We start from the raw sequence: 25,406 nt of genomic DNA on the forward strand, positions 1-25,406 counted from the left end.
ATTATTATAAAAAATTATACCATGGCATTGTTGAATAGTCATTTCTGATTGGCTTGAAGGACATTCTAGAGCGTGCATTATTTCCCTACAACGCACTGTATATCAGCACGGTACAATTCAATGGCTATAGTTCATCCTTACATGGTCTATTGAGCTGCTTTTGAAAGCAAACGTCGAATTGAAAACATTATTGGTGTTGTTGAATTCAATTTTCATAATAGCAAGCTAGGACTGATGGCCTGGTTAGCTAATAGTCAAGTCTGTTTATTTGGTTACCAAGGCAACTACTGTAGCTATCTAGTAAACTTGCTATCTACTTTAATGGATGTTGAACACATTTCTAGCGGCAAATGAACACATTTCTAGCATGGTGAAACAGGGGACAATCAACTCCTGGCTCTATGAGTTCTCTGGATATAATGCCACTCCGTGGAAGGTTAGTACCACTCCGCTAGTCCTTCGTGGAACAACAACTTCCACTTCAGTTCATTATTTTCCAGGGAACTCATAGCGCCTCATTGATTATCGCTCACGTATAATAACGCTAAAACAGATCTTAGATTTGCACTCCTATTCTGAGAGGCTTTTATGAGTACAAGGCCTGGATTTATGGGCATGAGCCTGATGCGTGAGTTGTTCAAAATAGAAGCACAGAAACTGCTTCTCTGGTTTATGATTCGGGAACTACTCTTGCAGTCAAGGTACATCTCTGGCATAGATCAAAAGCTTGGTGTATTTTTTTGAAACTATGGTCGGGACGACAACTTTGCAGATTTAATGACACGTTCAGAGGTCTTTTCTTTTGGGTAATGAGGTTAATATATGGATGTACAGGCGCCAGTGACAGCCCTCACCCAATGACCCTGGATAAAGAGAGTGTGTGTGTGTGTGTGTGTGTGTCAGAGATGGAACGGTTGTCACACACCTAGGACCTAAGCCGTTCTGTAGTGTTTTTGATGGATGCCTCTCATGCACCAATGACAAACAGCAACGCAGGGCAGGCCGGCATATTATAGCCTGGTTTACTGAGTTAATAGACACACGCTCCTTAGTCTACTTGGAATACGACTTAGGTAGCCAATTCAATGTACTGTACACACTATTTTCCAGGTTAAAATAGTTCCATTTCACTGTGACTGACCAGGCTTTAGAGAGATGTTTTAATAATTTTGTCTCAAGATTTGCAATGAACAGGGACAGTTGATGAACTACTGTTCTTATACGACAAAACATTTGCGGTACTTACTATATGACTGCTGTTTTTACAACCGTCTGAGGTAAAGCAGTGTACTGTTAAATTTTAGACACGTTAATTTCACTGTATCTCCCTATGTAATGGTTAAACATTTACTCTGTCTGATTTTAAAGTTTAATACGTCTATTTTGAGAGTCTGATACCTCTGCATTAAACATTACAGTAAATGCTACTTTGAGGGACCAAATGACTCATTCATTGTGATAAGCCATTATACACTATTTCCTCAGCTTGCTTTCCACACGCCGTCCATCATTCTCCTTAGTTCCTGATCTGTTCTGAAGGCTCCTCTTATCTCTTTTACTTCATCGTATGTTTAATCAGTGCTTGGGTTGTGTAGCTGGAGAGTCAGTGCCAGGGTATATTCAGTGGGGGCGCACAACGGAAAACGTTTTAAAACAGTCTGCAACAGAAAACGAAAATGAGCGTTGTCTTAGTTCAGGTAGTCGTCCCTCTCTGTTTCGGTCTGCTTTCTTCAGTTTGGTGCCTAATGAATATGGCCCTGCGGCTGTCTCCTTGGGTCTGGCTGGAATTTGAAGGCTGTATGTGGGTGTGGAAAGTGTCTCTGACGGGTTAGCTTTACACTCCCTCCAGTCTGCTCAGCTCCTCAATTGGAACCACATGTCGTCTTGCACAAAACACGACACAGATCAGGGGAGGCCGGGAGGGGACTGGCTGGCAGCTAATCAGTTCCAGCATTGCTGTAATAGTACTGAAGTTACTAGAGGGAGAGTAGATAGAATGTAAAGAGTGTGTACCAAATATTTGCCCATAGCAATCTAACCACTTGGGGAATCAAAAGTAGCTTTGAAGGATCTATCTTTCACAGTAAATAATTTTGTTTTTAACCCAGAGATGATGGTTTAACGAAAATCACCCAGATTATCGTGTAAGGCTAGCTGACACGGAGTGGGCATCTTGTCATGTTTACCAGATTGGGTGGTGGCCCGTAACTCTACATATCAGAGCAGCACCATCCAATGATGTGAAGACAGTAGACACAGACAAAAAATTAAGTTCTCTCTCATTAATCTTCATCTTCCTCCAATCAATAGTAGCCAGCAGCCCCACCATCCGCCTGCTTCCCACTGCTGGCTTTATTGACTCTTAAATTAATCTGCCCTGCAGAGGTGGGCATGGTTGATCCTTGGATGGGAGATGGTGCTGGATGTGTTGTCAGAATGCCAGTAGGGGGCACTCTTCCCAATGGTCTAAGGAGACCCCAATAGCAGCGGTGAATTGAAATGGCGGCTGAACTTACAACAAATGCCTCGTTGTACATTCCCACCTACTCTTTTCTCTATAGTCATTAGCACAGTATACATAATCCCAATTTATTGGTGAATTGAACCTTGGCGCACGCCATAGTTTAAAAACTCTGTGGATAGTGCTAAAAACAATGACGTCACATCTATATGCACGTTCACCATTGAGTTACAGTAACTCTGGGTCATTGAAACCCATTTTGTAATGTGGGGAATCACGCCACACCACCACTGTGTCAAGGCAAGAGCCTATCAGTAAAGAATAATGAATCACCTCTCCATAAAATACTCATTGTGATATAGATGAAAGGACCGGGGCATTATAATCCCAATTTCTTCAGTGAGACTTACAGTGCCTTCAGAAAGTATTCATGCACCTTCCACATGTTTGTTGTGTTACAGCCTGAATTCAAAATGTATTCATTAAATTGTGTTTCTTTCTCACCGATCTGCACACAATTCCCCATAATGACTTCATGAAAACATGTATTTAAAAATGTTAGTTCTGTATTTAATTTTCAATAAATGTGCTATCTCACACAGTGCATTCAGAAAGTATTCAGACCCCTTAACTTTTTCCACATTTTGTTATGTTACAGCCTTATTCTAAAATTGATTAAATCGGCCGTCCGTCCGCCCCCCCCCCCCCCCCCCCATCAATCTACACATAATACCCCATAATGACAAAGCAAAAACACATTTTAATTTTTTTTTGCAAATTTATTAGAAAAAAAAAAGAAATATCAAGTATTCAGACCTTTACTCAGTAATTTGTTGAAGAACTTTTGGCAGCGATTACAGCCTCAAGTCTTCTTTGGTATGACGCTATATGCGTGGCACACCTGTATTTGGGGAGTTTCTCCCATTCTTCTCTGCAGATCCACTCAAGCTTTGTCATGTTGGATGGGGAGCGTCGCTGCACAGTTATTTTCAGGTCTCTCCAGAGATGTTTGATCGGGTTCAAGTCCAGAATCAAGGACATTAAGAAACTTGTCATGAAGCCAATCCTGCATTGTCTTGGCTGTGTGCTTAGGGTCGTTGTCCTGGTGGAAGGTGAACCTTCGCCCCAGTCTGAGGTCCTGAGCGCTCTGGAGCAGATTATCATCAAGGATCTTTCTGTACTTTGCTCCGTTCATCTTTCCCTCAACCCTGACTAGTCTCCCAGTCCCTGCCTCTGAAAAACCTCCCCACAGCATGATGCTGCCACCTTGCTTCACCGTAGGGATGGTTCCAGGTTTCCTCCAGACGTGACGCTTGACATTCAGGCCAAAGAGTTCAATCTTGGTTTCATCAGACCAGAGAATCTTGTTTCTCATGGTCTAAGAGTCTTTAGGTGCCTTTTGGCAAACTTCAAGCGGGCTGTCATGTGCCTAGTGGCTTCCGTCTGGCCACTCTACCATAAAGGCCTGATTGGTGGAATGCTGCAGAGATGGTTGTCCATCTGAAAGGTTCTCCCAACCTCACAGAAGTGTTCTCAGAGTGACCATCGTGTTCTTGGTCACCTCCCTGACCAAGATCCTGCCCCCCCGATTGCTCAGTTTGGCCAGGCGGCCAGTTCTATTAAGTCTTGGTGGTTCCAAACTTGTTCCATTTAAGAATGATAAAGGCCATTGTGTGACCTTCAATGCTGCAGACATTTTTTGGTACCCTTCCCCACAACTATGCCTCGATACAATTCTGGCTCGGCGCTCTAAGCACAATTCCTTTGACCTCATGGCTTGGTTTTTGCTCTGACATACACTGTCAACTGTGGGACATTATATAGACAGGTGTGTGCCTTTCCAAATCATGTCCAAACAATTTAATTTACCACAGATGGACTCCAATCCTGTTGTAGAAACATTTCAAGGATGATCAATGGAAACAGGATGCACCTGAACTCAATTTCGAGTCTTATAGCGAAGGGTCTGAATATTTATGTAAATAAGGTATTTCTGTTATTTATTTTTAATAAATTATCAAACATTTCTAAAAACCTGTTTTCGCTTTGTCATTATGGGGTATTGTGTGTAGATTGATGAGGACATTTTTTTTATTTCATCCATTTTAGAATAAGGCTGTAATGTAACAAAATGTGGAAAATGTCAAGGGGTCTAAATACTTTCACCGTACATGCACCGTACATCCCTGAGTCATGACTTTATATAAGCACCTTTGGCAGTGATTATGACTATGAGTCTTAGAGCTTTCCACACCTGGATTATGCAACATTTGCCCATTTTTTAAAAATGTTTTATTCTTCAAACTCTGTCAAATTAGTTGTTGATCATAGCTAGACAGTCATTTTCAAGTCTTGCCATTAGATGTCAAAATAGCCACTCAGGAACATTCACTGGCTTCTTGGTATAAACTATAGTGTAGATTTGGCCTTGTGTTTTAGGTTTTTGCATCCAAACATAACACTTTGTATTCAGGACAACAACAAAAAATGACTTTGCCACATTTTCTGCAGTACTACTTTAGTCCCTTATTGGAAACAAGATGTTTTTTTTGGAATATGTTTAATCTCCACAGGCTTCCTTCTTATCACTCTGTCATTTATGTTGGTATTGTAGAGTAACTACAATGTTGTTGATCTATCCTCAGTTTTCTCCTATCACAGCCATTAAACTCTGTTTTAAAGTCACCATTGGCCTCATGGTGAAATCCCTGAGCTGTTTCCTTCCTCTCCGGGAACTGAGTTAGGGAGGACGCCTGTATCTTTGTAGTGACTGGGTGTATTGATACACCACCTGAAGTATAATAAATAACTTCACCATGCTCAAAGGGGATATTCAATGTCTTTTTTTATTTATACCCATCTACCAATAGGTGTCCTTCTTTGCAAGGCATTGGAAAACCTGCCTGGTCTTTGTGGTTGAATCTGTGTTTGAAATTCACAGTTCGACTGAGGGACCTTACAGATAATCATGTTAAACATTATTTTTGCACACAGAGTCCATGCAACTTATGTGACTTTTTTACTCCTGAATTTATTTAGGTTTGCGCTAACAAACCCAGCTTTTCATTTATTATTAATTTGCCCCAAAAATAATCATTATAGGGTATTGTGTGTAGGACAGTGACCAAAAAAAATCTACATCAAAATCAATTTTAAATTCAGGCTGTAACACAACAAAATGTGGAAAAAGTCAAGGGGTGTGAATACTTTCTGAAGGCACTGTATAGCTCATCCCTTATTTGACAGACGTGAAATGCTGGATATGAATTTGATCACCCTGTTGCATTTGTTGGGTATTTAAGGTTTAAAAACGACTTCTGAAGTTTTATCATTTGAACTTTGACATTTCAGACTTCTTTCACGAAAAAAGACTGTATATCAACCCCTACAAAATGTTCATTAATTATAATGGTTGCTGCAGGATTATTTTACTGTTTTAGCAAAAACCCTGCCTTTTCGATGCAGAGGAGGGACTATAGGAGGCCCTATAGCCACCCTACACTTCATCATCAGCGGCTTAGTGCGGTCGCTCAGTTAGTTCTTCATTAATGGACCTGCCACTTTAAACTGATGCATGGGGTGCCAGCCAAAGGTCTCTTGAAGTGAGGCCAGCTATGCAGCTATACTGCTACACACACACACACACACATACACACATACACACACACACACACATACACATACACATACACACACACACACACACCACACACACCACACACACACACACACACACACACACACACACACACACCACAGCAGACCTCAACAGACTGACAGCTATTGTAGTCCTGGATGTTGTATAGTCTGATCACACCACAGTCAGTAAAGGTCGTAGCCAAAGTAGTTGTTCAAATCTACCTCTGCCCATAACCTACATTAGCGGAAACATTTTCCCTCTGACGATTGGAGGCAGTAAACAGATGAAACCCTTTATTGTGGATCAATAAAGCACAACATACATCACATACAGTACCAGTGAAAAGTTTGGACACACCCACTCAATCAAAGGGTTTTTCTTTATTTATTACGATTTTCAACATTGTAGAATGATAGACATCAATACTATGAAGTAACACATATGGAATCATGTAGTAACCAAAAAAAAAGTGTTAAACATATAAAAATATATTTTAAATTTGAAATTCTTCAAAGTAGCCACCCTTTGCCTTGATGACAGTTTTGCACACTCTTGGCATTCTCTCAACCAGCTTCGTGAGGAATGCTTTTTCCAACGGTCTTGAAGGAGTTCCCACGTATGCTGAGCACTTGTTGGCTGCTTTTCCTTCACTTGGCGGTCCAACTCATCCCAAACCATCTCAAATGGTTTGAGGTCGGGTGATTGTGGAGGCCAGGTCATCTGATGCAGCACTCCAGCACTCTCCTTGGTCAAATAGCCCTTACACAGCCTGGTGGTGTGTTTGGGGTCTTTGTCCTGTTGAAAAACAAATGATAGACCCACTAAGCGCAAACCAGATGGGATGGTGTATCACTGCAGAATGCTGTGGTAGCCACACTGGTTAAGTGGGCCTTGAATTCTAAATAAATCACAGACAGTGTCATCAGCAAACCACCCCCACACCATCACACCTCCTCCTCCATGCTTCATGGTGGGAACCACACATGGGAGATGATCCGTTCACCTACTCTGCGTCTCACAAAGACACGGTGGTTGGAACCAAAAATCTCACATTTGGACTCCAAATGGACAGATTTCCACCGGTCTAATGTCCATTGCTCTTATTTCTTGACCCAAGCAAGTCTCTTCTTATTATTGATGTCCTTTAGTAGTGGTTTCTTTGCAGAAATTCGACCATGAAGGCCTGATTCAGTCTCCTCTGAAAAGTTGAAGTTGATGTGTCTGTTACTTGAACTCTGAAGCATTTATTTGGGCTGCAATGTCTGAGGCAATTTCTAACTCTAATGAACTTATCCTCCGCAGCAGAGGTAACTCTGGTCTTCCTTTCCTTTGGCGGTCCTCATGAGAGCCAGTTTCATCATAGCGCTTGATGGTTTTTGCGACTGCACTTGAAGAAACGTTCAAAGTTCTTGACATTTTCTGGATTGACTGACCTTCATGTCTAATTAAAGTAATAATGGACTGTTGTTTCTCTTTGCGCTGTTCTTTCCATAATATGGACTTGGTCTTTTACCAAAATAGGGCTATCTTCTGTATACCACACTACCTTGTTACAACACAACTGATTGGCTCAAATGCATTAAGAAGGAAAGAAATTCCACAAATTAACTTTTAACAAGCCACACCTGTTAATTGAAATGATTTCCAGGTGACTACCTCATGAAGCTGGTTGAGAGAATGCCAAGAGTGTGCAAAGCTGTCATCAAGGCAAAGGGTGGTGGGTCTTTGAAGAATCTCAAATATAAAATATGTTTTGATTTGTTTAACACTTTTTTGGTTACTACATGATTCCATATGTGTTATTTCACAGTTTTGATGTCGTCACTATTATTATACAATGTAGAAAATAGTAAAAATAAAGAAAAACCCTTGAATTGAGTAGGTGTGTCCAAACTTTTGACTGGTACTGTACTTTATTAACATCTACATCGTACATATTTAAATAATGTTGTTTTTATATTCTTTGGTCTCACCATGTTTGTGATAATGCTCAAATCTGGATTCAATAAAAATGTCTGCAAAATGGCAGGTTTTGTGCCTGATGGTGGCCTAACAAACTCAAACAAATGGTCAGTCCTGTCACGGTCTGAAGTCTGTGGGTTTATGGCAATGTTACATTATTTGGAGGAAAGTAGCGGAGGTGTATGTTGAAAGTGTGTGTGTGTGTGTGTGTGTTTAACTATACTTGTGGGGACCGGGAAGTCCCCACGGGAATATTTTAAATCAAACAACATTTTTACAAACTGGGGACATTTTGTTAGTCCCCACAAGGTCAAATGCTATTTCTAGGTGGTTTCCGGTCAAGGTTTGAGCCAATCAGTGTTAGGGTTAGAATTTGGTTTAGCGTTAGGAGCGAGGGTTCGTTTTCGGGTTGGGAGCTAGTATTTGACCAGGGTTAGGAGCTAGTTTTCGACCAGGGTTAGAAGCTAGGGTTAGTTTGGGGTTACGGTTAGGTTTTGGGGTTAAGGTAAGGGTTAGGTTTAGGGATAGGGGTTAGGGAAAATAGGATTCTGAATGGGACTGAATTATGTGTCCCCACAAGGTTAATTATACGTGTGTGTGTGTGTGTGTGTGTGTGTGTGTGTGTGTGTGTGTGTGTGTGTATGTGTGCGTGCATGCGTGTAGAGTTTTGACTTCTGCTGTCATTTCAACATGCAGGAACACAAATACATGTGGCCATAACTATCCATCGGGTTGCTAGCATACAAGATTGAGTTTGAATGTGTGTGTGAATGCATTAGCTCAGTCAATACATAGTAGGGATCTGACCCTGACACTGTGGTGGTCATGTAGGCCTGGATAGAAGACTCCCAGGGTCCTTAGCCTTCATCCGCATGGCCAACAGACTGGATGACTTATACTCTGTCTCGGGCCCCGGCTCAAAGGAGTGGCCCCCGAGGGCCCCAGGGAAGCTGTGGAGGGAGTAGAGGCCGTTGATGCCAGGGTGGTGTTGGGGGTGATGGTGAGGGTGGTGTGGGTGGCTGGAGGACGGGGGCATGCCCATGAAGCCCACAGAGGGGAGGTTGCTGTGGGGATGGGGGTAAGGGCTCATACAGGAGGAAGACATGGTGTCAGGGCCCAGGACACAGCCCCCGCCGGACCCCCCTCCTGCACCTGGCCACAGGTTGCTCTGCATCTACAAAGGAAGAGAGCAGTCTGATTAGAGACCAATGACAACGCTCCACTGACAGGCTGCATAAAGGTAATTCCCATCATGCTATTTGAAATTTAAATGCCAATGCTTGGTAATTCAATGTATGGGGTCTATATCATTATTGATTGGTTTGATTGGTTGATTGATTGGTTTAAAGGATTCTAATTAGTCTGTGATGATAATGATAGAAGGGTTATAGCTAGTGACCACTATGATCTATGTGTCAGTGTGTATGCTATCTAGTACCTATTGGAGGGAGGCAGGAGGGAGATATCGTATGTAGTGACCAAAGATCTATGTGTCAGGGTGTACCTGGTACGTAGAGACAGGGGCGCAACTTTCACTGGGGGGGAAATTGCAATTTTTTTGTCCCGCCCAGCTTTGTCATTGGAATGTGATACAAAAAGAGGCGACGGTGTGCTTTAGGACCATGCGGACGCCTCCGAGCGATCGGGTTGGTTGTTTGGAGTGTTTATCCGACTGGATATAAAAATATATATATATATTAATTAGAATTATGTTCCCACGGCACTTCTAAAAACCAAAGTTGCACCACTGTGCGTAGATATATCGTATGTCGTGACCAAAGATCTATGTGTCAGTGTGTACGTTATCTAGTACCTATTGGAGGGAGGCAGGAGGGAGATATCGTATGTAGTGACCAAAGATCTATGTGTCAGTGTGTATGTTATCTAGTACCTATTGGAGGGAGGCAGGAGGGAGATATCGTATGTCGTGACCAAAGATCTATGTGTCAGTGTGTATGTTATCTAGTACCTATTGGAGGGAGGCAGGAGGGAGATATCGTATGTCGTGACCAAAGATCTATGTGTCAGTGTGTACGTTATCTAGTACCTATTGGAGGGAGGCAGGAGGGAGATATCGTATGTCGTGACCAAAGATCTATGTGTCAGTGTGTATGCTATCTAGTACCTATTGGAGGGAGGCAGGAGGGAGATATCGTATGTAGTGACCAAAGATCTATGTGTCAGTGTGTATGTTATCTAGTACCTATTGGAGGGAGGCAGGAGGGAGATATCGTATGTCGTGACCAAAGATCTATGTGTCAGTGTGTATGTTATCTAGTACCTATTCGAGGGAGGCAGGAGGGAGATATCGTATGTCGTGACCAAAGATCTATGTGTCAGTGTGTATGTTATCTAGTACCTATTCGAGGGAGGCAGGAGGGAGATATCGTATGTCGTGACCAAAGATCTATGTGTCAGTGTGTATGTTATCTAGTACCTATTCGAGGGAGGCAGGAGGGAGATATCGTATGTCGTGACCAAAGATCTATGTGTCAGTGTGTATGTTATCTAGTACCTATTCGAGGGAGGCAGGAGGGAGATATCGTATGTCGTGACCAAAGATCTATGTGTCAGTGTGTATGTTATCTAGTACCTATTCGAGGGAGGCAGGAGGGAGATATCGTATGTCGTGACCAAAGATCTATGTGTCAGTGTGTATGCTATCTAGTACCTATTCGAGGGAGGCAGGAGGGAGATATCGTATGTCGTGACCAAAGATCTATGTGTCAGTGTGTATGCTATCTAGTACCTATTGGAGGGAGGCAGGAGGGAGATATCGTATGTCGTGACCAAAGATCTTTGTGTCAGTGTGTATGTTATCTAGTACCTATCGGAGGGAGGCAGGAGGGAGATATCGTATGTCGTGACCAAAGATCTATGTGTCAGTGTGTATGTTATCTAGTACCTATTGGAGGGAGGCAGGAGGGAGATATCGTATGGCGTGACCAAAGATCTATGTGTCAGGGTGTACCTGGTACGTAGAGATATCATACGTAGCAGCAAAGTGGTTTCGCACCTCCTGGATCTTCCCATAGCGTTCTCTCTTCCTCCACTTGGCCCGGCGGTTCTGGAACCACACCTGACGAATCAAGAGAGAGACTAAGGGAGAGATTGGAGAGATGATTTTTCTCTACCATTATATAGGATCCCTGCCTTGCCACGTTCCTACCTGCCTGAAAGAATTTGGCTTCAATTTGTTACAATAGAACATAGAAATAGGCCTGGGATACTGATTCATCTGGGGGGGGTGACAAATATCTAATACTATTGCAAACTCTGTTAGCTACTGTAGCAGCATGGGTAGAGGGGACTTTGTATTTTCTGTGTAGAGTGGCATTCTTCTACCTGTACACGGGCCTCTGTGAGTTCGGTCCTGAGGGCCAGCTGTTCCCGGGCGTAAACGTCAGGGTAGTGAGTCTTCTGAAACACTTTCTCCAGCTCCTCCAACTGGAAGGTACTGAACGTGGTGCGGTTACGACGTTTCTTGTTCTTGCCCGATAGGTCGATGGAGTCTGCTATGGAGTCCCCTGGTTGGAGACCGTTGGTTGGCTCCTTCAGCTTGATGCAGCAGTCTGAGCCAATCACGGGATAGCCCATGGGCTTGGGACCCGCCTTCTCTCTGGCTGAGGGAGGAGCATACAGGGAGGGAAAGAGAGAATGGTGGTTAAATGTTCAAAACAAAGTGTGTGTGTGTGTGTGTGTGTGTGTGTGTGTGTGTGTGTGTGTGTGTGTGTGTGTGTGTGTGTGTGTGTGTGTGTGTGTGTGTGTGTGTGTGTGTGTGTGTGTGTGTGTGTGTGTGTGTGTGTGTGTGTGAGTGCGTGCGTGCGTGCGTGTGTGTGTGCGCGCGCACAAAGTACATTTCTGTGTTTAAGCAAGGCTCAGATGTCTACCCGTGGAAATATTGTCACACAGAGATGCTCAGATTACACCGCTAACCTAAGGCTGACTAGGGGTGGTTCATTAATGTCCACTGGCAGAAAACGCAATATTCTACATAATAATAAACTGAATTCATTAACGTCCACTGTAAGAGGCAGCAACGTAACATTCTCGAAAATAATAAACAGGATGCAGCCACGCAGGCTTGTCTTTTCTCCGGTAGACACGACTAAGATCTGAACGAGAAACCTTCCCATGTTGTCTCAGGGGTCTCCCAGCTCCTCCTCCCCCAATACGAGGTACGAAGGCCTGATGAGAAACGTTGACATGAGAGGTAACTGTAGTATTATGGTAAAACACTAAAGTGATCTGCTTGTGGTATCGTTTTACTACATGAACAAATGAGATAGTGTTGGAAATCAACTTTAGTTAGAAATAAATGATGGTTTAGTCAGATTTGTCCAGACACAACATTCCAGCCTACTGCAACACGGTTTGTTTTGATTCGCTGTCAACACCCTTCCTTAAATGAAGGTCTTGAATCACTGAGCAGAAAACAAACTCTGATGTGTGAGTCCCAAATGTATTAAACCATTTAGGAAGTTAGAAATTCGACCCCCATTTGACCCATATTTGATAGAAAGTACGATTGCGTGTATAAAATAACAAACCAATGAAATGGCAATCTACACGGAGTCTACAAAACATCATCAACAGCTGCTCTTTCCATGACATAGACTGACCAGGTGAATCCAGGTGAAAGATATGATCCCTTATTGACTTGTTGAATCCACTCCAGTGTAGATGAAGAGAAGAGACAGGTTAAAGAAGGATTTTTAAGCCTTGAGACAAATGAGACATGGATTGTGTATGTGTGCCATTCAGAAGGTGAATGGGCGCGACAAAAGTTTTAAGTTCCTTTGAACGGGCTGTGCTAGAAGGTGCCAAGCGCACCGGTTTGTGTCTAGAATTGCAACGCTGCTGGGTTTTTCACGCTCAACAGTTTCCCATTTGTGTCAAGAATGGTCCACCACCCAAAGGACATCCAACCAACATCACACTGTGGGAAGCAATGGAGTCAACCTCAATGGAGTCAACATGGACCAGCATCTCTGTGGAACGCTTTCGACACCTTATGGATTCTATGATGAGTGGATGACTGGACTGTACCATCATGTTTTACTCTGGGCGTGTTTGGATGACTGGACTGTACCATAATGTTTTACTCTGGGCGTGTTTGGATGACTGGACTGTACCATAATGTTTTACTCTGAGTGTGTTTGGATGACTGGACTGTACCATAATATTTTACTCTGGGCGTGTTTGGATGACTGGACTGTACCATAATGTTTTACTCTGGGTGTGTTTGGATGACTGGACTGTACCATAATATTTTACTCTGGGCGTGTTTGGATGACTGGACTGTACCATAATGTTTTACTCTGGGCGTGTTTGGATGACTGGACTGTACCATAATGTTTTACTCCAGGTGTGTTTGGATGACTGGACTGTACCATAATGTTTTACTCCAGGTGTGTTTGGATGACTGGACTGTACCATAATGTTTTACTCTGGGTTTGTTTGGATGACTGGACTGTACCATAATGTTTTACTCTGGGTGTGTTTGGATGACTGGACTGTACCATAATGTTTTACTCTGGGCGTGTTTGAATGACTGGACTGTAGATAGATGTATGGATGTTATTGTTCATGTTAATTGTCCCTCACAATGAAAACAGGGAGGGGACTGTGGATCTGTCTCCGTCCGATAGTACGTTGCTACATTACAGTAATAGTTATTAAGTTAAATTTGTTAGTCACACGCGCGGGGGGGGGGAGCATCATTCGTAGGGACGACATGTTTACTGTTGCCTTGTTACAGTATGTCTAACTCTGTGGTCCCAGAAGAGAATCACTTTCCTTCAGTATCTGCACTCTCCCTATGTCCTAAAGTAATATACATGTCCTAAAGCCTCACACTGGGACCATTTGAGAGCAGTCATTTAACATCAACCTAATTCAATTTCTGTCCCAAAACAGAGGGCTTTTCTTTCACCGTAACACAACATTCCTGTCCTGCGTCTACAAAATGGAAACCCTTTACCCAATGTAGTGCATTACTGTTGACCGGGACCCTTAGGACTCTGGTCAAATGTAGTGCACTATATAGGGAATAGGGACCCTTAGGACTCTGGTCAAATGTAGTGCACTATATAGGGGATAGGGACCCTTAGGACTCTGGTCAAATGTAGTGCACTATATAGGGGATAGGGACCCTTAGGACTCTGGTCAAATGTAGTGCACTATATAGGGAAAAGGATGCCATTTTGGATGTAACCCCCTGATGTCTATTTAGATCCAACCACACATTATAATTCATCATGCCAAGAGATTGGAAAGAGGTTATTAAGATTTTACAATCTAAGAATAAGTATTTAAAAACACGTCAGACATTCTGTAGTGTAGCTTTTACTAGTGGTGTAAAGTATTTAAGTAAAAATTATTGAAAGTACTACTTAAGTAGTTTTTTGGGGGTATCTGTACTTTACTTTACTATTTATATTTTTTGACAACTATTTATTTTACTTCCTTACATTCCTAAAAAAAAAAGTATGTACTTTTTTTTACTCCATACATTTTCCCTGACACGTTAAAGTACTCCTTAAATGTTTAATGCTTAGCAGGACAGGAAAATTGTCCAATTCACGCACTAATCAAGAAAACATCCCTGGTCATCTACTGCCTCTTATCGAGTGGACTCACGAAAACACAAATCCTTTGTTTATAAATTTGTTGTCTGAGTGTTGGAGCATGCCCCTGGCTAGCCATACATTAAAAAAAAAAAATAAGTGTGGCGTCTGGTTTGCTTAATATAAGGAATTTGAAATTATTTTTTACTTTTGATACTTAAGTACATTTTGGCAATTTCATTTACATTTTGATACTCAAGTATATTTAAAACCAAATACTGTTAGACTTTTAATTCAAGTAGTATTTTACTGGGTGACTTTCACTTTTACTTGATTCATTTTCTATGAAGGAATCTTTACTTTTACTCAAGTATAACAATTATTTTTTTTTTTTCCACCGCTGGCTTTTACCAAGAGCCCACATCCTCTCTCCCTATGGTCCAGTGTAATTGGAGATGCACAGTATGTGAAATGCATTACAAAACTGTGCAGTCGAGATAAAGTCCAAATGGACCAATGTGAGTATATACTGACGTCACGTGGAAATTTCAGCTGTTATCTCCCTGGCCTCTTGTTCTGTAAATGAAAAATGTAAAATTTCGGGAGCATTGGATTGGGTTGGACAGTATTTTATAATGGACTTCTTATGCAGATTAGATAATGAGATTGAAGTCTTGAAGCGTTAGTAACAAGTTTTGCATTTTTGTAATTGTACTTTTACAAATGTCAAATGCTTTCTTTTGAATCATTTTGCATTTGTAAATTATAATTTTTTGACTGTGAAGGGTCAAGAAGTGTCAACATGCATGAGATCTCAGGTTATGAATACCTGATCAATTGATCATCCCCCTATCTCAATATATCTATTTATTTCTATTACATTTTTAGGCTATGTGGTATACCATCCCACTGCTCTACCATCCTTAAACCCTAACCCTCCCCCCACCCAAGCACCGATAGACAAAACAGGAAGACTAGTCTGCCTTTGAAGGTGTGTGAGTCTGACTGTGCCCCAGAATGTTGGACAGCAAGCAACTGTCATGTGGACCACATCTCCACTCAAATCTGACCCAGAAAACCAACACTCAGGTTAAACTGCTTTAGAGTTCACACACTGACAACAAATGGATTTCTCTTGTCCCAAAAAAAGTATTCTAATCATACCAATATTTGGGGGTCTCAGGAACCGCAGTATTATATAGTCAACAACCCTTATTTTGAACATTTTAATAAACTCTTTCATTTAGGTGTTTTTAATTTGTAAAAACTTTGTGTGCATGTGCGTGCGTGCGTGCTCGGCGTGCATACGCACTAGTGTGTGCGTTCCTGTGTGTGTATGCACGCCTGCCTATGTGGTCAAGTGAGTGTGCGTGGGTGGGTTGTGTTTGCTAATATCTGAAGAATCTAAGAAAATAAATAATTCAAGACCAGTCAAAGCCTGTGGAAATAGAATATCATCCAGTCAATTTGACATCAGACCTGTTATCTAGATTTCAGATAAAGATAAACTGTCGAGATGGAGGTTCTCTGCTCCATCATATGGCTGTCTTTGGCAACAACATGAATCAGACTGATATGAATGTTATTCTGAACACATACATCACTAAGTCCTTATCAGGACTCACATGCCTTCATTGGCAACTTTAGAGGATGGATTTCACAACTTCAATAAATAATACTGAAGAACCATGTCATATCCTAAGACTTGAGTTCATGGGATATTATACAAGTTTAATCGAGTGTTTCAAACTTGGACTGCTGTATTGTTGCATGCTTCAAGCCAAATATATATATTTTTTTGTTGATCAAATCTCACATTACATTATCAAAACATCTGAGTTGGCCAAAGTTTTATCTAATTTGCATTTTCAGTTTTTATATCTTTAAGTTAATCTAGTTCTAATTTTGAATTCAATGGTATTAATGAATTGAATATATTTTACAATTATTTTGAGAATGTTCTAATGTGATGATATTGAAAAAGAAAATGTAATCTGAAAAGTTTGACGTAAACAACAAAATGACACGGAGTCAAATGTTGCATAAAGAACATCTTGAGAATCTAATTTAGATATGTGCAACTTTACTTAGCTATTCAGAAACAAAAACAGAACTTTCAGATAAGAAACATGATCAATTTCAAATAAACTTTAGCTGTATTATTATTATTATTTAAATGTATGAATGTATTTTGTGAAGGCTGCACGGGGTTGACGTGTTTATACCGCACGGGTGGAAGCTTCCTGCACGGACGCCGTAATCACGCACCTAGACGGCTCAGTCACTTTCTGACCTTTGGCCCGCTCGCACTTTACATCAAAACTAATTGTGACTACCAGTGTCAAGTGCAGATAAAACCCGATGACATATTTATCACCAGTGATGTGCGTCCACTTTTACCAAGTGATTTTTACATTGTGATAGCCTACACTTGGTGACAAAACTAAGGTAGCCTAAAGGCTAAAATACATTTTTAGATATAGTTGCACATTAATTTGAGTAGGCCTAGACAATTACGTGGGCTATATCATTTTGTAGTCGTCTAGGCTTATAACATGCCATGGTGTTTCAACATTTTATAGGCAACAATGGGGAAATTATGTGCACCAAAAAAAAAAATTAAGTTCTTAAAAAGAGCTCGTAAGGAACAGAATATAGGCCTAATTCAATATGTCAGCCTAGTATTATCATGTGTGGACTAAGTAAGCCGTAGCAGCATTCAGATCTATACTACAAAGTAATTCCGTTTTGGGGGGGAGATGTCTTTGATCCTGTCCTGCTGTGGAACACTATCAAAATCTATTCAAACAAGCTGAATAGTAATACAATTGTAGGTGAACAATTAAAATCAGACATTTAGAGAAAACGAATTGCGATCATTGGAGACGTTTTTGTCCAAGGCCTTGAAAAACACGCAGGCTGTGCAGCGCCAAAGAAACTCTGAAAATATATTTATCCGAGTCACCACACTATAAAGTCAAACTTGAAACAATTTGAGGTAGCCGGCTACAGAAATGTTGATCTCCATTATCTTTATCACGATGGATTTTGCCAATGTTTGATAAGTCAAACGGTTTCCACAGGTAATAGACTCATGACATTATTCAGTTAGGCCTATATTATTTTGGTAAATAGCCTACGTTATAATAATATTAATAATAATAACGATTATTGTGATAATTATTACTATTTTCGTAGCCTCACACACTGATGGCCGTGATTTCGATTATTTTAATAAAAACTCCACTTACCCTCCGAGTAATTGTCATAAAACGAGCCCTTCCCGCTTACTGATAAAACCTTTTGGTCCTGATTAATATTTTCCATGTATTTGCTGTGTTTGTTGGGCAAGGCGCGAGGATTCGTGGAGGCTGCCCCGTGCGTAAAGTCCGCGGGCGCGCCGTCGTTAAACCGTCCCATGGAGCTTGAGCTGTAGAAGTCACCCTGATCCCGGAGACTCAGACGGTGAGCGAGAGGAAGATGTGTACTTTTCTGTAGTTCATCGCAGGGAAGGAACGAACCTCCAGAACTATTCTGATCCAAACCGGGAGAGCTATTCAGTGTTGTCCGGTTTGGCTGCGAAGAGAAAGATAAACAACTGTCCGCCTCCATCATGAGGTCAGTCCGGGATGCACTTTAACGACTCTACTCTGGTCCCGGTTACAGTGAAAGCAAGGTTTCTGTGCGAGCGCGAGTTTTTTCTTACTCTTTTCTTCGTTTCAAGTGGGTGGGATTTAGGAGATCATGAACAAAAGACCCGTGAAACAGGGAGGACCAAGCGGGACAGTGGGCTGATATGATCCGCCAAGAATTCAATCACGTGTGATTCCTGTCGCTACAATTAACCATTTAAATCCTCTTTCATTTTGTTACAAAAACAAGCAGATGACTAATTCGGGCAGGGATATAGAGAGCATTTTACGCAAGGCACATTAAACAAACATGAAGGCGTTTTGTTATGTTCAGTACCAAATGGCCAAATGCGCCCGAGGAAATGTATTGGTGCCCTCATTTTTTTCACTTTGTTTTACAGATTATATTATTTTAGACCCAACTGGCCGGATTAATGTCAATATAACAGTAATTCTTTGTGATTAAATTCAGGGAATGTGGGGGGATATCTATGGATATCTTGTAATTATATTGCATCATAATCTGTCGGCTACAATTCATGCACAACGTTGAATTTCAAGCTCTTTTTTGAAGTTCTTTCTCAAATGCATTCTACTTGAAATGTTAGAATACGCATCATTTCAGTAGAACACTACCGATACATATTAAAAACATTAGTGGGCCATCTGTTAGGCATTTTTTTCTTAAATGTTGTTGGCTACATTTTGAATATCCACAACGAAACTCAACTAAGGCATTTTGGTTGAAGATGAACATCACCTAAAATCTACTGAATAGACGAGATATCTTAGTTATGCACTAGCTTTTATTTTCCTCCTGTCGATTAGACTTCATAGACCCTTTCAAGCAATAGCAACAGAGTTTGTCATTATACTGCTGGACCGGCTGCCTTGAATAATGCATTTAACACCAAGAAAACGGGTACAGAAATAAAAACATGTTTTTTACCACTGCCATATCCCAACAGCCTTTGGAAAGTCTGGACGGGGAGAACGTTTTGGCCATCTACAACCTCTGCTTGTTGGATCGTCTTGGCGGGAAGACAGTGTGAGATTTATTATCTGTTTACTACGTGTTTTAGTTTGGTAATGGTATTAATGTGTGTGTGTGTGTGTCATATTCGATATGGATATGTCTTGCTTTCTTGTGGCATTTGCTTGTTTCCATTTATTTTCAAAACATCTTATTTTCCAATTCTTGAGACAGTCTTGAGTTAAAAACAAACAACAACTAAATAAAATTGCATGAAATCAAATAGAGCAGAAGGACAAGTTATGCAATTACTCCGTTGCATTTGATAATTTCAACAAAAAAAAAAAAAACGTCGAAACAAACAAGCAGTTGATTATTTCAGAGGTCAGAGGTCAATAGAAACTGACAACTGAAGATATTCAGAATAACCACGTACAATATCGAATGAAATTAACCAGGGACTCGTTTCCCACAGCCTTATGTAGCATTATGATCGTTAGAACCGTATAACTTCAGCACGAAGTTGAAAACAAATACAAAGTTGCCCAAGTATTTGCAAGTGTTACTAACAAATGAAGGATAAAAAATGATTCAACTGAAAACCGAGACGACTGTAATTAAAATAGACATGTAGGCTACATGCGCCTATACAGCCTATTTCAATCATATTGAAATCAATTTCATGTTCAATCAATTGAGTTGTATTTTTTTACTAAGCTACAGTCTGTATTTTTTTTGCCTCAATGTGTTTCATGACGTGTGACAAGATGACAACAATAATGTGTCCAATCTGTGATTTTAGTGCATTAGTATTGGTTAAGCGTAATACGCCGCCTCAATAGCCTATCTGCACCCATAGATGGTAATATCTCTCTAGGAGCTGACCCCTCGTCAGAATTGTGGAATAATTCCAATGTTATTAAGGTAAGATTTGAATAGAGTTAGCGAACTTCTCTCTTCGTGTTTGTTTGTAAAACTTAAACAGTTGACTAGAAATATAACAATGCATCTGGTACGATCATCGCAATGCTTCAGTTAGAGCTCAACTGGGAAACGATAAATTAGAAAACACCTACACATTTTATACATGTCAATGGAACATTATCAGAAATGTAAAATAAAAATAGTTTTTTATTCATTAGGCGTACTGAAGTTAATCCTTTGCAGAGGACACAGTACCAAAAGCCAAATATCGCGAATCGCCAGCCACAAAAGGCTGAACAGGTAGAGGTCGTATAGTAAGTACCAACATAAAAAATAACGACATTTAATAAAAAAATAAAAAAGGAAGTTTCGTTAAATAGTCGTCGGATCAGTAGGCCTAAATAGTCTACTTCATAATAAATAAATAAAAACGTTTTTTTGGGCCTATTTTCGAGGCTAAATATAGTGCAGGTGGGCATCGCCATTACCTTAAACATTAATGAATTGGAGTGTAAAATGACCGGAGTTGTGATTTCACAGAAAATAAATCAGATTGCAAGGGAATTATTATTTTTTTCTCAGGGAATCTAGGCCCACAACCTTTTGAGCTCCATTTGAAATGAACAGAAAAGGGTAACCAATTTAAGACACTGTAAAACTTCAATGCTTCCCAGTTGGCTTTTAAATGAACTTTTCACTACTCAGAAGTATATTTCCAGGTGAATAGAATGAACCTCAAATAACGTCAGCTTCTAGTAAATAGTGCTCGGAACTTGAGGTTTTGACAACAACGTTAAAGTTATCGGAAATACTGAAAACATTACTACTTTACTGTGACTAACATAATGTGACTATAAAAATAGACCTTTAAGCACTCTCATTAAATTCAAACGTTTTATGGCGGGCAGTCCTGGGTCAACCTATTATTTATTTTTCCTCAAATAAATAGCTACAGAATAGGCTAAATAAAGTTGTCGCATGAGCAAACAAGACAGAAATACACACATTCTCTGATTCAAATTTTCACTCTTTAAATATAAAACATACAACGTTTGACTACTCTGCAGAAAGATGTAGCCTGTAAGATTAAAGGAATCTGACTGTTGATATTGACACGGGATCTCCAATCTGCGCCATCTCTAAACACGGTGCACTTACGGAGCTCAGAAATGGCAACGTTGGTTTTGAAGACCTCTCATAATCTTTTGGATACATATGGGAGACCGCATGGAGCCAAACCTGATGGACAAGTGTGTAAACAACCGGGCCATTTGGGTATATAGGGGACATAAGTACCGTTTTCATTTAGTGTGGCGTTCCAAAAGTCTAAACTGTCAACAGAGAAGGGAAGCTATATCACTTCACTGTAACATACAGACATTGCATGACGTGTGCTGTTCGAGGAAATGCCTACCATTGCAGAACTCGTTTTATAGTTTATAGTTTATAGTAGGCTACTGTATTACTAACATATGCCTAAATTCACTCTACAGCACAGCTTCCAACAACAGCCACACACCGGTCGAATCAACGCTGTTTCCACGTTGAACCAACATGGAATGGACGTTGATGTCTGTGCCCAGTGGGATATCTGTGGATCTACTGCCAGCCACATTCCCAAGTTGGTCATTTCAGAACAAAATTAGATGTTCATGAAACATTCACAAACAAACACCTGCATGTTATGATTTTACTCTCCGGACCCAAAAGGAGTGATCGTGATCCTAAAGGGGGTGATCGTGACCCAAAAGGAGCCATCATGACCCAAAGCCACAGTGCAAGCTGGTTCTAGAAGTTGCTGACATAAATTACAAAGACATGCCTACATAACAAGTGGAGAATACCAGCTGCCTGACTTGTGTCCTTTGACTTTAATGCAATTAATTAATGTGCAACATGACTCCGATTATGTTATTTTCGGTCAAGACAAGAGAGCACGTAGAGGCTAGAGAGTGTTGTCTTGGGGTCATTCCATACGATTTCAGGAGATAAGAGGTGCTCAAAGTTGACCCATTTTTTTTGCATACATTCCGCAGCATTCCGCAGCATTCTGCAGCATTCCACCAATCAGGCCTTTATGGTAGAGTGGCCCAGAAGCCACTCCTCAGTAAAAGGCACATGACAGCCCGCTTGAAGTTTACCAAAAGGCACCTAAAGACTCTTAAACCATGAGAAACAAGATTCTCTGGTCTGATGAAACTAAGATTGAACTCTTTGGCCTGAATGCCAAGCATCATGTCTGGAGGAAACCTGGCACCATCCCTACAGTGAAGCATGGTGGTTGCAGCATCACATTGTGGGGATGTTTTTCAGCGGCAGGGACTGGGAGACTAGTCAGGATCGAGGGAAAGATGAACAGAGCAAATTACAGAGAGAGAGATCCTTGATGAAAACCTGCTCCAGAGCGATCAGGACCTCAGATTGGGATGAAGGTTCACCTTCCAACAGGACAACGACCCTAAGCACACAGCCAAGACAATGCAGGATTGGCTTTGGGACAAGTCTATGAATGTCCTTGAGTGGCCCGATCATCGATCATCTCTGGAGAGACCTGAAAATAGCTGTGCAGCGACGCTCCCCATTCTGAATTCTGAGTCCGAGGTGCTAAAAGAGCTCCTCAAACTTGACCCCAATAAAACTTCTGGGTCAGATGGTTAAGACCCTTTCTCCTTTAAGGTTGCTGCCCCTATCATCGCCTAGCCTAGTTCGTCCTTTATTTTTATAGGGGAAGAACAAGCTGTTCCTAACTGTTGGAAAAACTTGTCAATAATCAACTGACTGGCTTTCTTGATGTCTATAGTATTCTCTCTGGTATGCAATCTGGTTTCTGCTCAGGTTATGGATGTGTCACTGCAACCTTAAAGTTCCACAATGATGTCACCATTGTCCTTGATTCTAAGCAATGTTGTGCTGCTATTTTGTTTGGCCAAAGCTTTGAATACGGTAGACCATTCCATTCTTGTGGGACGGCTAAGGAGTATTGGTGTCTCTGAGGGGTCTTTGGCCTGGTTTGGTAACTACTTCTCTCAAAGATTGCGGTGTACAAAGTCAGAAAATCTGCTGTCTCAGCCACTGCCTGTCACCAAGGGAGCACCCCAAGGCTCGATCTAAGGCCCAACGCTCTTCTCAATTTACATCAGTAACATAGCTCAGGCAGTAGGAAGCTCTCTCATCCATTTATATGCAGATGACACAGTCTTATACTAAGCTGGCCCCTCCCCGGATTTTGTATTAAATGCTCTACAACAAAGCGTTCTTAGTGTCCAACAAGCTTTCTCTGCCCTTAACCTTGTTCTGAACACCTCAAAGACAAAGGTCATGTGGTTTGGTAAGAAGAATGCCCCTCCCCCACATGTGTAATTACTACCTCTGAGGGTTTAGAGCTTGAGGTAGTCACCTCACACAAGTATTTGGGAGTATGGCTAAACGGTACATTGTCCTTCTCTCAGCACATATCAAAGCTGCAGGCTAAAGTTAAATATAGACTTGGTTTCCTATATAATCGCTAATCTTTAACCCAAGCTGCCAAACTAACCCTGATTCAGATGACCATCCTACCCATGCTAGATTACAGATACATAATTTATAGATCAGTAGGTAAGGGTGCTCTCGAGCGGCTAGATGTTCTTTACCATTTGGCCATCAGATTTGCCACCAATGCTCCTTATAGGACACATCACTGCACTCTATACTCCTCTGTAAACTGGTCATCTCTTTATACCCGTTAAAAGACCGACTGGTTGTTGCTTATTTATAAAACCCTCTTAGGCCTCACTCCCCCCTATCTGAGATATCTACTGCAGCCCTCATCCTCCGCATACAACACCCGTTCTGCCAGTCACATTCTGTTAAAGGTCCCCAAAGCACACATATCCCCGGGTCGCTCCTCTTTTCAGTTCGCTGCAGCTAGCGACTGGAACGAGCCTCAACAAACACTCAAACTGGTCCGTTTTTATCTCAATTTCTTAATTCAAAGACTCAATCATGGACACTCTTACTGATAGTTTTGGCTGCTTTGTGTGATGTATTGTTGTCTCTACCTTCTTGCCCTTAGTGCCCAGTAATGTTTGTACCATGTTTTGTGCTGTTGTCATGTTGTGTTGCTACCATGCTATGTTGTCATGTGTTGCTGCCCTGCTATGTTGTTGTCTTAGGTCTCTCTTCATGTAGTGTTGTGTTGTCTCTCTTGTCATGATGTGTGTTTTGTCCTATATTTATATATATATATATATTAAATTTTAATCTCAGGCCCCCGTCCCCGCAGGAGGCCTTTTGCCTTTTGGTAGGCCGTCATTGTAAATAAGAATTTGTTCTTAACTGACTTGCCAAGTTAAATAAAAGGTTAAATAAAAATAAAAATAAAATCCAACATGACAAAGCTTGAGAGGATCTGCAGAGATTAATGGGAGAAACTCCCAAAATACAGGTGTGCCAAGCTTGTAGCATCATACCCAAGAAGACTCAAGGCTGGAATCGCTGCCAAAGGTGCTTCAACAAAGTACTGAGTAAAGCGTCAGAATACTCATGTAAATTTGCTATTTTTGTAATAAATGTCTAAAAACCTGTTTTTGATTTGTCATTATGGGCTGAATTTTTCCACATTTTGTTACGTTACAGTCTTATTCTAAAATTAATTAAATTATTTTTTTCCTTCATGTAAATTATACACACACTACCATTTAAAGGTTTGGGGTTACTTCACAATGTCCTTGTTTTTGAAAGTACAGCACGCATTTTTGTACATTAGAATAACATAACATTGATCACAAATACAGTGTTGACTAATGTAGCTGGAAATGGCAGATTTTTTATGGAATATCTACATAGGCGTACAGAGCGCTATTATCAGCAACCATCACGCCTGTGTTCCAATGGCACGTTGTGTTAGCTATTCCAAGTTTATTATTTTAAAAGGCCAGTTGATCATTAGAAAACCCTTTTGCAATTATGTTAGAAAACTGTTGTACTGATTAAAGAAGCAATAAAACTGGCCTTTAAACTAGTTGAGTATCTGGAGCATCAGCATTTGTGGGTTCGTTAACAGGCTCAAAATGGCCAGAAACAAAGAACTTTCTTCTGAAACTCGTCAGTCTATTCTTGTTCTGAGAAATGAAGGCTATTCCATGCGACAAATTGCCAAGAAACTGAAGATCTCGTACAGATCTGTACCACATCCTTCACAGAACAGCGCAAACTGTCTCTAACCAGAATAGAAAGAGGAGTGGGAGGCCCCAGTGCACAACTG

The 25,406-nt window shown here is 41.0% G+C and overlaps 1 protein-coding gene across 2 annotated transcripts; it reads right to left on the reverse strand.

The window, feature by feature from the left end:
* Positions 1 to 8,654: 8,654 nt before the first annotated feature.
* On the reverse strand, positions 8,655 to 18,315 carry LOC110517102 (homeobox protein aristaless-like 3). 2 transcript variants are annotated; one of them, XM_036988922.1, is made up of 4 exons: positions 17,884 to 18,315; positions 11,409 to 11,686; positions 11,080 to 11,142; positions 8,655 to 9,237 (listed from the first exon to the last, which is right to left on the reverse strand). In XM_036988922.1, exons 1-4 carry the CDS (start codon positions 18,245 to 18,247, stop codon positions 8,887 to 8,889), a joined length of 1,056 nt encoding a protein of 351 aa, XP_036844817.1. In that variant the 5' UTR covers positions 18,248 to 18,315; the 3' UTR covers positions 8,655 to 8,886. The 2 variants fall into 2 exon arrangements, with proteins under 2 accessions (XP_036844817.1, XP_036844816.1); XM_036988921.1 differs by having other exon boundaries at positions 11,035 to 11,142.
* Positions 18,316 to 25,406: the final 7,091 nt, after the last annotated feature.

The sequence above is a fragment of the Oncorhynchus mykiss genome, chromosome 9 (assembly GCF_013265735.2).
Source record: "Oncorhynchus mykiss isolate Arlee chromosome 9, USDA_OmykA_1.1, whole genome shotgun sequence".
Taxonomy (NCBI): domain Eukaryota; kingdom Metazoa; phylum Chordata; class Actinopteri; order Salmoniformes; family Salmonidae; genus Oncorhynchus; species Oncorhynchus mykiss.